At 39.6% G+C, this 18,176-nt stretch overlaps 1 protein-coding gene across 2 annotated transcripts in view; it reads left to right on the top strand.

Moving 5' to 3' along the window:
• SLC25A13 (solute carrier family 25 member 13) overlaps positions 1 to 18,176 on the top strand; it is a 185,544-nt gene that overhangs the window by 103,425 nt on the left and 63,943 nt on the right. The window contains exons 6-11 of one of the 2 annotated variants that reach the window (XM_038556877.1): positions 4,850 to 4,996; positions 6,804 to 6,942; positions 7,703 to 7,796; positions 8,019 to 8,103; positions 11,885 to 11,969; positions 12,461 to 12,619. In XM_038556877.1, coding sequence (XP_038412805.1) covers positions 4,850 to 4,996; positions 6,804 to 6,942; positions 7,703 to 7,796; positions 8,019 to 8,103; positions 11,885 to 11,969; positions 12,461 to 12,619 — 709 coding nt within the window. Of the gene's footprint in view, positions 1 to 4,849; positions 4,997 to 6,803; positions 6,943 to 7,702; positions 7,797 to 8,018; positions 8,104 to 11,881; positions 11,970 to 12,460; positions 12,620 to 18,176 lie in introns of both variants that reach the window. The other variant, XM_038556876.1, reaches the window with a different exon arrangement.

Below are 18,176 nucleotides of genomic sequence, written 5' to 3'. Positions count from 1 at the left end.
GGACTACTTAATTAACCTCCCAGAACTTCAGATACCTCTCTAGAAGATGAAGATAGTATTACTTCACAGAATTATTGTGAGGCTTAGATGAAGTACCAATTTTTAAGTTCTTGGCATAGCCCCTGGCCTGTATATAGTAAGTGCTGTAGGGTTCAGCCGTTAACTGTTTGCTGTGGGATCTGGTCTTTATCTCTCCTTTCCTGTGGCTGGTTCAGAATGACTCAGCAGAACCCCTCTTCCTTACTAGGTGATTTTTTTAAAGACTCAAAGAATTTACACTGAAAGGGTCTTTAGAGGATTTCAAGCCATTCACCTCAACAAAAATCAAAGCTCCCCCACTTAGTAAGTGCCTGTCATGCATGACGTCTAGTTTTTACAACCCTCTATGGTAGATGCTGTAGGGGCTCTAAGATGCATACTCCCCTAATCCTCCTAGGAGTGTCATGATTGATATTTGAGCTCTGCTCATTCCTGTTCCAAACTTCAGATTTTTGTCATAATACATATTGCTTCCATAACTCCATGTATTAAAATAAATAAAATAAGGTTCCTTGACATATGTTCCTCAGCTTGTTGCACAGATATTGCCAGTGACTGGGAACCTGCTACTTTGCAATGTAGCCTGTTTCATTGCTGAATAGCTGTATAAGTTAAAGACTTCTGTGTTTTGTGCTAAAACCTGATCTCTGTATTTTTTTTCATTGATTTTTTTTTAAAAGAAATATAGAGAACTACTCTAACTTTTTTTTTAACCGGATAGTCCTTTAAATATTTGAATATAACTCTTGCTTCTTCCATTGTCCTCTCCTCCTCTGCTCATTTTGTAAATGATCATTATTTTACATATGGCCTATGTCGTGCATATCAAATGCTCTGTGTTCCTGGGTTCAGGTCTAGAAATCATCGGGGTCTAGGCTCTATGAGTATGCATTAGGTTTTCCTTATATAGCTTTAGAAGTGCCAGTGAAGAGATTTGATTTTAAGTCACTTTGCCATCAATAGCAAGCCTGAATATTTATTTCAAGTCATTCATTCTCAACTTAAGTATTTATAGAGTATCTATGTGTAGGCTCCCTCTGGCCTCCTTATTTGTCTCTTACTCAGTCTCTTGGGTTTCTTTTCTTTCTTTTCTTTTTTTTATTTATGACAGTCACAGAGAGAGAGAGAGAGAGAGGCAGAGACATAGGCAGAGGGAGAAGCAGGCTCCATGTACTGGGAGCCCGATGTGGGACTCGATCCCAGGTCTCCAGGATCGCGCCCTGGGCCAAAGGCAGGCGCCAAACCACTGTGCCACCCAGGGATCCCCTCTCTTGGGTTTCTAAGTGAGCAAGGCCAGGAGAAGAAGGCCTTTAGATTTGGTTGTTTTTCTCCATGGTCTCTGCTCTTGGTGGAAGAACAATCCTAGCCCTTGGAGCATGTACAAGACATTTTCATTAAGGAAAAAAAATCTCAGAAATTTCATTGTCTTCTCATGAAAACAGACAACAAAAAATCTAGAGCATTAAGAATAGTTTAAAAGCAAACTTGAATTTTTGTCTTTTCATAGTTATTAAGATTCCTAAGAGTCAAATATATTTTGGTGTCAGATTCCTGACAGTCACGTAATCCAGGCTCCCCAGGCGCTGTGCTGAAGTGTTAGGGGCATTGTCAGTGGACAGGACTGCCTGGGTTTGCATTCTAGCTTCTTTGCTTCTTAGAAGACCTAGGTTTCCTCAACTGCCATAATGAAGTTAATAATAGTGCCCAGCTCATAGGGTTGCAGTGAGCAGGAAGTGAGTTTAAACTGTAAAATGTTTTAGAACAGTACCTGGTGCATAGTATATGTTCACTAAATGTTAACACGGTTGTTGAATTGGTTGAAGTAATAGCTTATTTCTTCACCCTGAAGAAGAAACACTCATGACATAAACAGATGTTTTTCTCAAGGCAACCCACATCTTCAGTAAGCTGCATTTAGTTTGAGGAATCACTTAATATTTTCACTCTATCCTACCTAGAGAATGATGTACAGTTAGCTTCTTATTTTTCATGGAATTTATGGTATCTCCAATCTTTCAGAGCTGTTGGAAATGTATTCTAAAATTGTTCATCGTTAGAGTAAAAAGTGCTTCATGTTCTGATCAAGGGATCCCTGCTAGTAAATGTTTAATCCTGAAGTGTAGGCACAGAAATGGGTAGTGATACCATCCCTATTACAGATGTATCTCTTGTTCTGCCATGTGAGCGTCCACCCCCACTTTGATGTCTATTCCCAGTTTGAAATTCTGAACAAGTTGGTCTTAGTGTTCTGAGGAGATGACGTGGCCAGGAATTCTGAGGGAGTGGGGTAGCCAGGGTGAGTGATGCCATTTTTGGTATTCTGGTCTGAGGATCCCTAAGACTCTAGTTGAGTTATATAGTAGAGGAAATGGTACCTAACTGAACACACCTTCTACTGTGGTTGAGAGTAATCTTGCCTTACAATAGCTTTAGCAGTGGGTCTGGCAATTCGAAGGAGACTGTGTTCATTTACTTTCAATTGAATACATACTGTGGTCATTTTTCGCTACAGGGTGTTTAACAGTTGGTTTCTTTCTCTTAAATTGGAGGCACTTATACAGAGAACCCCTTTTTGTTCAGTAGAGTATGATTTGTTCATTCAATTGGTTTTATAGAATACTTGTGACTGAAGACTATGACTATCGTTTATTGAGTGCCTAGTATATCTGAGGCATCCCGCCTATGCCAGTAGAGGGATAAGCAGGACATAGCCTCTTTTCCCTGGCAAGGTAGGGAAAAGACAGGAATATGAACAACTGCTTGAAATAAGATAGAATAAGACAAGTCTTACAACTGAGGGGCAAGCAGGGAGCCACATGATCAGATCAGTTATTTTCAGGTAAGAGACCTACTTCTATTTACTTAAGTGGTGGCATTTGAGCTAAGACTGGAGGAAGTGGTAGGATTTCAGGAACAAGAGAAAGAGGCTGAAGTCTACACAGGCGGAGAGAGGAGTGTGGACAAGGTTAGGACTGGTGGAGGATCTGGAAGGACTGAGCATGCATAAAAGTAGGTCCTTATAAGGTCCTTGGGTTTGGTGATGTGTAATAGCATGGCCTTTCCAAGATACCCACATAGATATATTTGAGCAGTTGTGAATTCTGGTCCAGCAGACAGAAGCCTTCCATTTAAGTGGGAGAAGCACCAGGGAGATAAAAGGTCCCAGAACAGGCTTCGGGCAGGGACAGGCTGGATCAAAACCAGTAGATGCTACAACTGAGAAGAAGCTTTTGAAAAGGATAAGAACTCTGATTCTTACTATAATATTGCCTTTATTTTTTTTTTAAGATTTTATTTATTCATTCATGAGAGACACAGAGAGACAGAGGCAGAGACACAGGCAGAGGGAGAAGCAGGCTCCATGCAGGAAGCCTGATGAGGGATTCGATCCCTGAACCCGGGATCACACCTTGAGGCAAAGGCAGACACTCAACTGCTGAGCCACCCAGGTGTCCTCTTACTATAATATTGTCTTAAAAATTTTTTTTTATTGTAGACATTTCAAACTCTACAAAAGTAGGAAAGTATATTATGCTATGACCCACTGTGTCCCCATCATGCAACTTGAATTATTATCACTGTTTTATCAAGCTTCCTTTACATCCCAACTTTCTAGGGGAAGAGAAGGGAGTTGGAGCACTGTCGAGCATGATCAGACTTTTGTCATTTCTGGTGTGCTTTAGTTTGTATTGCTTCATAGGGATGATTTGTTTTTACACTACTCTAAAAAACTAGTTGAGGGCCTTACTATACTACTGTCTTGCCAGAGTTTAAAAAAATGGTTATTCTCTGTATCAGCTAATTAAACTTCTTTTTGTTGAAATAATTTGGAGTCCTTGCGGTGCTTTTTAATTCCATAGAGATTAGATCTCACTCTGAGGGCCCATTTGGGAAATGGGCAGGGGCACGAGGAAGAGAATAAAATGCCCTCTCCAGGAGGGATACTTCTATTACATGGCACATGATGGATTTTGATGGGAGGCTGTTTATTTTGTATATGCACTTACTCCCTGTGAATAGCAACAGAAATCTAAATTGGGCTTCCTGTCTTTAGATCATGTGAATTAGAACAGCATACTGCTGCAGTTTTGCCACTTCTGACCCACATACCATCCAATTCCTCATTCTGGAGCAGTGGTCCTCATTCTGGAGCAGTGGTCCTCATCCGGGACCTATGGCCCTCTCCAGACATAGTTTTGATTGTCATGTTCTTGGGAGTGAAGGGGTTACCATCATCTAGTGCAAAGAGAGAGGGGAGGGGTGCACAGGACAGCTCCCCATAACAAAAGCTTAACCTGCCCAAAATACCAATAGTGTCAAGGCTGTATGTTAAAGGAATAGCATATTCCAGAGGAGAACCACCCTTTTCAGTTTGTTATATCACATGTTTGTGTACCCGGTTACCAATAAGAATTTTTCTGTCTTCTTTGGAGAGAGCTCAATGTCCCTATAGATGTTTTTCATTGGATTATCTGCATTACCTAACTTGGGTTTGGCCATAACTTTGGGCCTACCAAACTTCTTTCTAGTTTTTATTTTTTGTTTCCTTAGACTCTAGCAGAACATGGAAGTGATTTGGTTTCTCCAGGTAGAAGATTTAAGGTAGAATGCATTTTCCAAGACATGGTCACTGGTCTAAGCAAAGAGTTCTGTCTTTGGAAGAAGAGAATAGCTTGAGGGTGTTATTTAACAAGCTGGTAATGCTTGTTAAATCAAGATAGGATCTGTATTTCTTCACGCTGATTTGATATTGAGCAGTCTTTTGTAGTAATTGAGAAACATAAATTATTTCACTTTTGATTATTTATAGGAAATACAGTTGGAGCATGCAAAGCAAGCCTTTGTGCAGAGGGACAATGCCAGGACAGGAAAAGTTACAGCCATTGACTTCCGAGACATCATGGTCACCATCCGCCCCCACGTCTTGACGCCTTTTGTAGAAGAATGTCTAGTAGCTGTAAGTTGTAACTTGCTGTAAAGAAGCAGTTTATTTTACCTGGCAAAGGTTCAGTAAACAAGGGATTAGAAGAACGATTGTTAAAAATTATGTAGAGTTTTTTTCAGTTGAAAACACTAGCATTGTCTTAATGTGATCCCATATATTACCATTATAGACAGAGTAAGGTTCTGCTAGCTTTTGTGGATAGGTTAGTTTATTTTCTGGAGCATATGGACTATCTTAAATGTATTAACTGTTTTTAAAAAGAAAAACAAATTTATGATTTCATATTAATTTTGCTGTATATTTTGAGGTATGTCAGATGCTGATCTTCACTTTCATCTATGAAGCAAAATTCTTTTTAAAAAATAGTGAGTGCACATATATTTCTTTGAATGGTCAGCAGAAGAGAGACTCTAGACCTTAGATTCCCTCATTCATTCAACATTTGTGTGTTGAGAGAATAGTGACACACGTGATGGGCAGAACCCAGTTGTCCTGTCTCATGACTTCCGTCCCAGTGGGGGCTCAGCCACTCTTCTTACCTCCTGGGCCTAGAAGGTGTCCCAGGACATTCTTCGCTGGAGGTTCCCAAGCCTTGGTCACAAAGCGTAAGAATCACCAGGGATACTTACTAAAAATACAGGTAACTAAGGTTTCTTCCAGGCCTATGGACTTATCACCTACAGATGGTGCGGTCCTAGAATCTCATTTCTGAAGCTTCCCAGGTAATTCTAACGATCCTACCCTTTATACAGTGGATTTGCTAGTCCTCGGAGAAGACTTTTGGAGTGTTTTCACCATGCTCTTCGTGCCCCAAAAAGCTTACCATTGGCAGGAACTCAGTGTAGCTTTTCACTTTTTTTTTTTTTTTTGGAGGTATGCAGTTCTGACAGGCCTTTTCCACTCTGCACTGTGTTCATCTAGCTCCTTTTCTTGCCTTCTGCTGCCCTTCCTTACTCCATTTTAAACTCCGTGTCAGCTATTTTAAATGATTGCTAAATGGAGATTTATATGGTTGTTACCTTATAAAGAAGTGCTTTCTGAATACAAATATTTTACCTTGTTAGGAAAGGATAGAATTTGAAACCCCAAGCTGAAGTTCCATTCATAATGGACTTGCTATCTGTTCCCTTGCCCCCTGTGAAGAAATATGGCTTCTTACAAATTCTGATTATCAGAATTCTGACCAGTCTTAACTCCCATCAAAGCACATGACATCTCATAATTTTACCATAATATGCTTGTTTGCTAGAAATTCAACCAAGGTAAAGTCTGTCCTTAAATGATTATTTATTGCTAGTTCTAAGTAACATGACAAATCATGATATTAATGTTAGATTGACCACTTTTCATACTGTGTTTGTGTTGGTATAATATAGTTTTACATGTATAAGCACACACACGTGTGCACGTATATGGTATAGCTGTGCATGTCTAAGCCCCTCAGAATTGCTCATTAGATGAAATAAACAAACTTATAAAACATTTCCAATTGAAATTTGAACTCTCTAAATTACTACTGGTCCTGTTGTTATAATCCTACACATGTATTTATTTAGTCTTCTAGGACTTGTGTGTGTAGAGTAGAAGCTCTGGTCATGATTAGTTGCAGTTCCTTTTAAAATTCATTTATAGCCTTTTTTTTTTTTTTTTTTTTTTTTTTTGATGTGAAAGGAAAATACTTATGGCCATTTCTTTTTATACATGCATTCTTGATTACTTCCAAAATGAGCATTTGATATATGTACTTCTGAATCTTCTTCATTCTATAAATCCTTTGTTTATTGTTCTTCTCCCCTCTCTTATTTTCAACTTATTTGAGGCTGCTGGAGGTACTACGTCCCATCAAGTTAGTTTCTCCTATTTTAATGGATTTAATTCACTCCTTAACAACATGGAACTCATTAGAAAGATCTACAGCACTCTGGCTGGCAACAGGAAAGATGTAGAGGTGACTAAGGGTGAGTGAGAATAAATCTGAATTTTTGCCTGCTAGTATTGTGGTGTATTATTATTAGAGTGAAGAAGGCAACCTGAGAGTTTACAGTATAGATTTCTCTATCCCATTGACACATATTAAGCATGTGGTACATGTGTGTTCTCCATCCTTTGATCAGACAAACAAAAGCAAATAAAACAGTCTTCAGCAAGTTTTAAATAAACTGAAGACAGCCTTTGAATTAGGGAACCATGTAAAATTTCTTTTTTTTTTTCCCATGTAAAATTTCTTAACTGTTTTCAAATCATGCTAAGACCTGAGCTAAATCGGCAGCCTGTAAAGTGGCCTTCAGAAGTACATGAGGAATTCCCTGACAACCTCAGAACAAGATATCATTATTTTAATGGGTTTAAAAAAAAAAAAAAAACAATCCTCTTAAGAATTCCACAGCTTCATTAATATAACCTCCCAGGACCGATGCATGTGAAGTTTCATATCTGCTTCCTGGTTTTCTCGAACCTGCAATTTGAATAATGTCCTGTGTCATTTATTCCAAGCCTTCAGATGAGATGCCAATCTTTTAAAGTCAATGTTAAAGAAACTATTCTGCATACTCCTTCCAGACAAAAGAATTGCAAAAATTCTTACATTTGGGTTTACTTGAATTCTATGACTGATAATAAAGTTTTGTGATGTTCTCTCATTACAGCGCCTTGAGTTAATGCTGCGTTTAGTGGCTATTCCTTCTTGAATCTTTCCCTTTTAACTCTTTTTCCATACAGAGGAGTTTGTTCTGGCAGCTCAGAAATTTGGTCAGGTTACACCCATGGAAGTTGACATCTTGTTTCAGTTAGCAGATTTATATGAGCCACGGGGGTAAGTTGGCCTTTTTTTTTTTTTTTTCCCCTAATTAGCTTAATAAAAGAGGTTAGGGGGTGGGGGTAGGAGGAGGGCAGCACACTAGGAGAAAAAGAAGCCAAATTAAAGAGGACTCTGAAATACAGGAACAAAAAAGGGAACGTTTTCAAATTCCATAATGCACATATTAATAAACTTGTATTTTGTTGTTGCTTGTGGTGCTTTTTTTTTCTCCTCCAGACGTATGACCTTAGCAGACATCGAACGAATTGCTCCACTGGAAGAGGGAACTTTGCCCTTCAACTTGGCTGAGGCCCAGAGGCAGGTGGGCAAACGGAACAGGGAACAAACTTGCTTTCTAATGTTTCTTCCGTAGGGTACCCGCAGACCCTTTCTACTTGCGGTTGACTTTTGGCCCTGGTATCTGACCTGCCGTCATAACATTTTGCACTACAAATCCAGACCATTTCAAAAGGCTGCGAAGAGAAATTACTTAGAGAGATGTTCTGACTGATAGATAGTTGCTCATTACTTTCAAGAATGGGGTGATTTCCTAACTGCACTGGAAGCCTGTCTCCCCCCCGCAAAAAAAAACAAAAAAACAAAAAAACAAAAAACGGCAGAAGATCTTTTCTTCTTCTGTATGTCTCGTGTTGAGAGTTGTGGGACAAGCGTCCTGTTTTGGTGTCACTGTCCTGGCGAGGCAGCGCATTGCTGAGTGAAAGCCGTCTTTGCTCCAAAGAGAGGTACTTCATCAACTCATTGTGTAACTGCCATGCCTTCCGTTATTCTGAATATCAAAATGAGATAATTTTGTTTAGTCTGGAGTAATAGTTTGAAGGCTTTTAGACTTCTTTTCTCTGTGAAAGGATTCATAAGTTATGTGGAAACAATTTGAGGAATGCTAAATTTTATTTTATGGTTAACAGAAACCAATCTCTTGAAGTCATGAGAGTCAGAAACTTAAGACATGGGACCTCCTCATTTAACTCTTGCTCGACTTACCGTAGATCAGGATTAGAGAATAAAAGCTTTCATAGCATGTGTTGTGCTTGCACGATGTTTGTAAAGTAAATCCAGGCACAGACGAGCGTCGTTTGAGAAAAATACCTCCTTTAAGGCAAAGCCACCTCTGAATCCTGTGAGACTTAACAGTTTTTGGCTTGGAACTCTGGGTCTGTACAGAGACGCCAGTTTGACCACAATGGGTTGATGCGGGCTACATTTTTAGGACTGGCAGGCCTCAAGCCAGCACCCCTCCTTTCAGCTCTCCCCCCCACCCCGCCCCCGCTGAATGCAGTGGCAAGTTTTGTGTGTGCAGTGTATAACTCAAAGTGGTGGGTGTATGCTCAGTAAATCCTAACTAGGCACCTCTGGAAAACTAACTGGCTGTTGTTAAAAGAGGGAGACGATGTCGCCGTGTGCCGGAAAGAGGACTCTATAATCACGTGCAGAGGTAGAAGCAACATTGCTCTCCTCCCTTTGATTTTTAAATACTGCTTATTAGACGATTATCTCTTCATCTCTAGAGGACTAGCTGTTGTAGAAATTTGGGGATTAAGAAAAAGCAGAGGGGTTTTTGGGTTTTTTTTGGGTTTTTCTGAAAAGATTCCTTCTGTTCTCCAGCTGGCAGTGGTATCTTACAATATTTCCTTCCAGCCCTCTGCAACTTTGGAGAGTTTATGATGAGTGCTCATTGATACTGGCCATGCAAGGGTTAGATGATATTTACAGCAGGAAATGATTGGCTGCGGCTTAGAAGTTTAGACCAATTCACAGTGGCCTTGCCTGGAATATTCTTTCCTATGTGAACACCAGTAGGCCTGACAACATTGACAGACGCCAGCAATGGAGGTCATCCACCTGGTAGGCTGGTAGGCTCTGTGCTAACATGTATCCTCAACAGAGAGTGTGAGAATGGGAATCTTTCTTGTCTCATGAGCATGCTGCATTTTGAGCTTCAGAAAAGTTCATTGAAAATCAGGGATTGTATTTATTTTTATCTTTTCAATTAAGAGTTAGTGATAGCAGTAGGTCTGCCACCTGCTCCCCCCCGCCAGGTCCCTATTGTTTTCACAGTATTTTCACTCATTATTTTGGTGTCAGAACCTTTCTAAGTACTATATATTTGTATCCATATAAAAAAGAAGTGCCTTTCTAATGGATGTATTTTTCAAAATGAGGTTACTCATGATTTCCACCTATGCAGAGATCAGTTGGAAATACCTCATAAGATTTGCAGAAAAATGTTTTACATTCTTAAAGATGCATATTTCTATGTAAAGCTATTTCAGTGAAGTGACTTTAAAGGAGATTCCAAATTATCTCATTTTGTTAGAATTTTGTTACATTGACAGAAGCTAAAATTCAGTGGGTTGATAGCTGGGGTTGGTAATTATTTTCATTGTTCACCTATTTTAATTATTGTGGCTTTTGAAAAAATAAATTTTATTGGATGTGTATATTCATTCAACAGGTATTTATTAAGCACTATCACTGTCATTTGACAACTTTGCATGACATAAAATTACTGTTTTATTTATGTAGTCAGAAAAATGCAATACACTGAAATGTTCTGACATCAAAAACATGGTAAGGATAATAGGTCAAAAGAACAGTAAAATAACAACTGGCTGGACCTGAAGAAAAAAGTGGATAGAAAAGAGGAGAAAATGGAGATCCCTGGGTGGCTCAGCAGTTTAGCACCTGCCTTTAGCCCATGGCGTGATCCTGGAGTCAAGGAATTGAGTCCCACATCAGACTCATGCATGGAGCCTGCTTCTCCCTCTGCCTGGGTCTCTGCCTCTCTCTCTTTCTGTCTCTCTCATGAATAAATAAATAAAATCTTAAAAAAAAAAAAAAAGAGGAGAAAGTAATGATTACTCCTCATACAACCACCTAGTTGTAGCCACTGGGTGTTGGGATAGCCAAATATTAGTATGTTTTTATAATCATACACATACCCACAAATAATTTTAATTAAAAACATCGCATTGCATATGATCTTTTAATATTGTTCTTAAAAGATTATCATGAAATATTTCAAACATTTATAAAGGTAAAGACAGTCATATCATGAATACCTGTCTACCTGCCATATTCCTTTTAACCCGTTTTCCCTTTAGAATCCCATATGAACATTTTTCTTAACATCAAAAAATTATTTTACAATGACATTTCATTTTAAGGCTGTAGTTTTTTAAAGAGAAGTTTATTTATTTAAATAATCTGCCCCCACTATGGGGCTCTAACTCACGACCCTGAGATCAGAAGTCACATACTTTAGTGACTGAGCCAGCCAGGTGCCCCAGGGCTGCAACATTTTTAACTGGTTCTCTATTATTGGACATTTAGGGGATTTTTCAGAGTTTTTACTCTTGAATACTGTTGCTTTTTAACATTCTGGTAGCTTGATCTCTCATTTACTTACTCATGATTTACTTACATGATTATTTTCTAGTCTGATTTTTTTTTGTAAGTAGAATCACAGGGTCAGATGTTCAGTACAGGAGTTTGGGTGTATGTTACCAAGTTTCTCTTCAGGTTTATGCTAGATTAAATGGCAGATTTGGGAGGCCCTGTTTCTATCAACTCTTGCCAGGCTGGGTGTTGCCATTAGAAAACAAACTATGGTGACAGACGATAGTTAGATTTGTCGTGGGGAACACTTCACAAAATACTTCAGTGTTAAAACCCTATTTTACACCTGAAACTAATACATTGTAGGTTAAGTACACTTCACTAAAATGAATGAACAGAAATCCCCCAAACCTACCAGTTTGTTTGATAAAGAATGAGGTCTCATTACTGTTTTTAAGTTAGTATCTCCTTGATCACTGGTAAGAATTAAACATTTGAAAATAGGTTTGTAACATTTGGGGGCAGGGGCCATAATGGTTCTCATTATGTTCAGATTTGATTTTTCAACATTAACAACAGTAATAACTTTTTATTAATAAGAACAACAGACTCTAACCCTACCTTCCTCTTTGATGTTGTGAATTTGGAACTCAGTGGGGTGATTTTAAAAAATCATATGTGCTCATGGACTGTCCTTCTTTCTGTCTCCTGCCTCCCCCTGTCCGACTTCCATATGTGCAAAGAAGAAGGCCTCAGTGGACTCGTCCCGACCCATTCTCCTGCAGGTTGCAGAATCAGCCTACAGGTTTGGTCTGGGTTCTATTGCTGGAGGTTAGTCATGGATGAGTACAAATTTATCACTTTTATTATTCCTCTGGTTCTTTTCCTCTGATTTTCCACCTTACAGTATCAAAGGACAGAGCCATCCTTGGCCTTTCCAAGCCAGTTTCCTGTCTGCACTTCTGAAATGGAACAAGAGCAAAGGGAACTCCCCCCATACCTGCATGCGATCAGGGACTTTTTCTTTTATCTTCAAATAGGCCTTTTTTTTTTTTTAAGATGGGTGAATAATGAGATTAGGCTGTAGGGGATGTGTTTTTGCACATTTGAACTGTCTATGACATCATATCAGGAGACACTTCAGTGAAAAATCCATAGTTTTTATTTATTTTATTTATTTTATTTAAGGTTAGTGCAGTTTTAAAGTCTATATGTGCATAATTTGTTCCTTTCCTTCATCAGACTTCTCTTTGACATTTGACCACTTTCCCTTTTCCTCTGATCTTACTTCCTTCTGAAATATTGGTATTATTTCATTTTAGCTGTTGGAGCCACTGCTGTGTATCCTATTGATCTTGTAAAAACTCGAATGCAGAACCAACGATCAACTGGCTCTTTCGTGGGAGAACTTATGTATAAAAACAGCTTTGACTGTTTTAAGAAAGTGCTACGCTATGAAGGCTTCTTTGGACTGTATAGAGGTTAGTGCCGTGTGCTAAATTCACGTAAGGTGAAATAGTAGCCAGAAGGTTTGGTTTTCCATCTGCATGCCTGAAATGGATTAGGGAGACTGCATTACAATGGAAATGCGGCAGATTCTCAATTATCCATGCTAATGGGAGTAGGCTGGAGGCATCCAGGGCATGGCTAATCGAAACAGCCCATAATCTGAAAGCCATTTATATTGCCTTTTATTATGTTTTATTTATTAAAATAATTATTTTTTCTAAATATCTTCAGTGGGTTTTTAAAAAGGATCTCATATGATTTATCTTCTTGAAGTAACTCCACTCACCAGCTCAAAGGGAAAGGCATCCTGGGGATGGGACAGAGATTAATGATAGTCCTTGAATATATCCCCCAAAAGTCTATCAGGTGGGTAACCAGGGGTTCAGTGGAACCTCCTTTACTGCCTCTTCTTTAGATTGAAATTGCCCCTTCCTCTGACTCTGTACCCAGCGGAGTTGATTCATATGCCACTCAAACAGGTAGTCTTGTTCACCTGCTCCTTCAGCCATCTAAGGTTCACGAAGCAAGGAGGACAGTAGCAAAATGTATGTCATCACTAATAGAAAAGATCCCACAGATCCTGGCTGGTTTTCCATTGGTATTGGCCTGTAGAGGCTTGACTTTACTTCCCAACCTCTGTGTTACCTTGTACAAAGAGAAAAGAAGTGAGTATATTTGCATCAGCTTAAATACAGTATTGTGGGCATCTGGGTGGGTTGGTCAGTTAAGCATCCAACTCTTGGTTTTGGTGAGGGTCATGATCTCAGGTTGTGAGATGGAGCCCCAGGCTCTGCATTGGGCATGGAGCCTGCTTAAGATTCTTTCTCCCTCTGCTCACCGCCCCATCCTTACCCCTGGGCTTGCATTCTCTCTTTCAAAAATAAATAAAAAAATACAGCTTTGCAAGGCCATTCAAGCTGAGCCACTTTGCCATTTGGCAACTGCACTGTTGGCGGGGTCTCCCCTTCCTGCCAGTGCTTGCTCTAGAAGAAAATAGTATTTAATACTTTGTAGGGACAGACCTTGAAACTGGCAGCCACATAAATCTGTGCCTCTAGGCCTCTTCTGCCATCTGCTGACTTCAGCCTTCATCTTAAGCGTCCAAGTTTAAAAAAAACAAAGACCCCTCTTGAAATCTCTCACCTTCAAAACTAGGGGGTTTTAAACTCCAGAGTAGTTCCATTTTGCAGGTCCTATTGTGTAGGTAGATAACTCTCATCAAAGTCCTTTTGATCTTTTTCTCTACCCTCTTTCCCTCACCCCCTGCCTCTTACAATTGGGAAGGTCTTTGACCCTAGGTGATTGATGATGACCCTTACAGGGTCACTGCCTTCATTTGAAATACTCTTTGCTCCTGGTGACAACAAACCTCACAAATGAAATGTCTCCCAAGTAGTACAAGGTTAATGTCACAGTGCTTGCTTTGCAGTGATTCAGGCAAAGGCTGCCACCTTACCTGTTCACATAGGTTGTTCTCTGCCTGGAGAGCTTTGAGTGTTAAGCCAAAAGGACGTCTGAGCCTTTCCATTGCTTCACAAACTAATTTCATGGCCTTCCCTCGGTATTGGATTAAGTGCCTGTAGGATTGTGAGAAATACTTTTTATCCTGCTGAATGTTTTTAACATGCATATGTTGACCTCGTTTGATTTAATGTTGAGTCCCTTCTCCTTCCTCTTTGACCAGTCTGACACATCTTGATTCTTTGTTGTATCCAGATTTCCTTCCCTAACCTGTTCTTTTAGCCCCATAGATGGAACAGCTTAAAGCATACCTGAGTGCAGAGCTAATATGGTCATCCCACAAACCTCTTGCTGTTTTAGAGATTATCATCTGTAAGATGAGGGAGGGGGGGTGGGGGGGTAGGAGCTGGTTTTAACTCTTTAGGGTAGGAGAGTCAGCCCACCTATTAGAAATGGAAGCTTGCTTTGAAAACCAAAGAGGCAGTCCTCCTTTTCCTGGTTCTAAATAGCTAAAGGAATAGCTATTTATCTTACCTGTTTTGGCTGCCTGAACCCTCAGTGGTTCCCTGTCAGAGGATGCTAGGTAGAATGTGAGTATAAGAAGATTCATTCTGGGAGTCATCTCTGTTTATTTCCTCTTTATTTCTTCTATTTTCTAGTAAGTGATTTTAAAGCAAAAGATTTACTGTAAAACCTTGTTTGGTTTCATTCTTTAATTTGGATCTTGAGAGCAAAGGAATGATTGGCAGTTCAAGTGAGGGAAGAAAAAGATTTATAACCTTCCTTCATAAAAATGACCTGTTCCTATTATTGATTAGTTGGGGACCAGTTCTCTTTAGTGCCTTGCACATAATCAATAATTAATAATTGTATGTAACTACTAAGTTATAAATGCTTGTCATGAGAGTGATAGAAAGATCAGATGAAAATGGGAATCCATCAGTAGTAGCACAAATTATAATAGAAACAACAAGAATCTGAGGTACTCCTGGGAATCATCACTCTTGTAACCTATGTGTGCAAATTCAATAGAGAACACAGCCTACATGTGATTCTTCGACTATAAATTTCTCATTAGATGTAATTTTACTGTTTAAAAATTTTATTTTAAGGGAAACTTGAATTTCAATTTTGGGAATTTTAGAATTGCCTCTGATAACGCTTCACCTAGCAGGATGTGAGAAGGTGTCAGAGGACATCTCTAATTTATAAACATGTTTTGAAATATGGAGCATATTTTTTCTATTATGGAATTTTGCTTAACATGTAATTTTTCTGCATCAATACATATATAATTGCTAATATTTCCTGAATAGTATAATTTGGGAATGTTGCATAAGTAAGGTCTCTCCCCCTATTTTAAAATTATCTTTGTGCATATTTTGGAAAAAAGTTGGCAGTTAACCCTGAAAGAAGGTACTTGCAGATGTATCCTTATTATAAGGTTAATAAGCATCTTCCTCCCTCTCTTTTTTCCTTTTCTTCCCATAACAAGAATACAGATCTCTAAAGGGGCGCTGTTTTTGTATCAAGAAGTAATTCCTTGTGGAACAACTAGAATGAAGGTTCTTTCTAAAGAACTCCTGAGCACTCCACCACAGGTGGCTTTTCTCTTTGATTTCCCTGGCAGCTGCCAGCCTCTACACACAGTCTGTGAGGTTATCCAGTCCTAAACGGGGAGTGCATTTGGGTCACCACCCTGGAGTCCAAAGTGGTTTGATAACACAACTGCAGGCAGTGTCCACAACTGTCCTCAGTGTCCTGTGCCTCCAGCCAGGAGTCGTTTTCAGATGGGTGGGGGTGGGGGGGTTCTTAGATCCTACTCTCCATGTCTCTCTGCAGCTCTTTGTTCCCTTGTCTCTGAGCATCTCTTATTTTGGAGGGAAGGAAGGATCCCCTTGAAAATCCTCTGAGATTGACTCTGCAGACCTTCTCTATTATATACACTACTTTCTTTACATGAAAATGATTGCTTTTCCAGGGGTTTTTCGTAATTTTGGAAAATCAGATCCCCAGGCTAAGTCTATCTGTATGAAGAGAAATAACCCTTAAGATAATCCAGATCTTCTGAAGTCACTTGTGATCATCTTCCCTTATTTCTGCCCCCCCTCCCCAGATTGATTTCATGCACTTGGGTGTTTAAAATCCTTAATGAAGTACCTGACAGCTCATTTAATTTGAAGGAACCACATGACCAAATGAGTCAGTTATTGGCCCCTGATAGTGACTTGGCATATTAAAGAGAAACAGTTACTTGGGTAATCGTCCCCAATTAAATGCTCTTACCAGTCCAGGAATAACTAATCTCTGCCTTTAAACTTCTCTGTACTCTCCTCTCAGATGCTTCAGGTAATGAGATGAGCAGCCTTAGAAATTCAAAAATTTTGGGGGAGGATCTTTGGGAAGAAAGATTCAAGAGAAATCTGAATCCATGAGAAGTACTTCTTAAAGGGAGGCTTTTCTTTTTGTTTCTTTGGTGGGAGAAGCCATAAGGGACATCTGCCAGAAAGAGAAATTAGGGGATGCCTGGGTGGTTCTGTCAGTTAAGTGTCTGCCTTCGGCTCAGGTCATGATCCCCAGAGTCCTGGGTTGGAGCCCTGTATTGGGCCCTCTGCTCAGTGGGGAGTCTGCTTCTCCCTCTCTCTCTGCTGCTCCCCCTGCTTGTGCTTCACGCTCTCTCTCTCTCTCTCTCAAATAAATAAAATCTTTTAAAAAATTAGATCATTTTATGAATTAAAATTAATTTGGAGCACAATTTTTTAAGTTAATTTGCAAAAAAAAATTTTTTTAATTGGATCATTGATCTGGGCTTATAGAGTCTTAGATGTTATCTGGGCTTACAGTCTTTCAAGTTATCTGTGTGGTACAAAAGCAGTCGTTTTCCATCCTGGAATGTTCTCAAGGTGACATCTAGAGGATATTGTGGTGATATCTCAGGAAGTTATTGATATGTTTGCATTCTGGAAGGAAGTTTTGTCAGACAGCTAGTTTAAGTTAGACCTCTTCTTGTGGTTAATGGCTCTATAGAAGGGGGGACCCAAATTACATGGGTCCACAGTGAAATTCCTCTTTGTGTAATTTTTGTGGATAAAAATAAATTAAAAAAATTCTAGCACCAAAATAAAATGATTGCAAGTTTCTACAACTGTTTTGCATAACTTAACGCATGTGTCTTGGAACCAGCTACAGTGAATCCTTGAACTGCGCCAAGTCATGAGTGTCTATCCACGTCCAGCAGAGCTTCTGATGAGCACAAAGTAGATTGGTTTGAATCTTATTTCTTTGGTTCGTTTTTGCATATATTAATTTAGGGTATAAAGGCTGTAAAAAGATCAGAAAGTAAATATTTGCTTCTAGGAAACCATGAGCTGGGTAATCACATCTGCGGAAATCTACAGTGAGCCAACTGTACTGAGCACAGCGTGTCAACTCAGGAGACAAAGGTAGCACAAGGTCAGACCAAGGTGGGTGGGTGCATTGTCAGAAGCTTGAGAGGGCCAGATGAGAACACTGGTGGGAAACTTAAAAGGATGGAAAGCTGGGAAGGATGACAAAAATATTGAAGTAGACATAGTCCAGCAAAGAAAAGACTGAGTTAGTGCTGGGCCTCCAGAATGGTGGTTTATAACCAGCTACTGCCATTGCTGAGGCTGAAGCAAGCAGAACAGATTAAATTTCAGCAGCAATGAGTTAGTTGAAGTAGAAGAAAAGGTAAGCAGGAGTTGCCGAGTACCAGAGTGACAAACTGAAGGAGAGGATATGACCTTTCTTTCCAATAATCTTTACTTCTAGAAAGCCAGCCCCAAAAGAGAGGAGTCAAAGGAACTAAATCCTTTCTAGACTATCATCTGTATCATTCATTTACATTTTTGACACTCAGCCTCTAAAGCATCCTAAGCCATGGCTAAGATATTAGCTGGTTCTTGACATTTGGAGTGAAACATTTAACCCAGATAACCAATTATTTTTATCTGAAATCTGCACTGTGCCCTCAGCCCTACCATGTCCCCAGCTCCACTGCATAGTCCGTGTGGGGTGGCTCCCTAGGAGCCTGTGCAGATCGGAGGG

Source organism: Canis lupus, chromosome 14 (assembly GCF_011100685.1).
Source record: "Canis lupus familiaris isolate Mischka breed German Shepherd chromosome 14, alternate assembly UU_Cfam_GSD_1.0, whole genome shotgun sequence".
NCBI classification, from domain to species: domain Eukaryota; kingdom Metazoa; phylum Chordata; class Mammalia; order Carnivora; family Canidae; genus Canis; species Canis lupus.
This window is presented reverse-complemented; position numbering and strand designations above follow the sequence as displayed.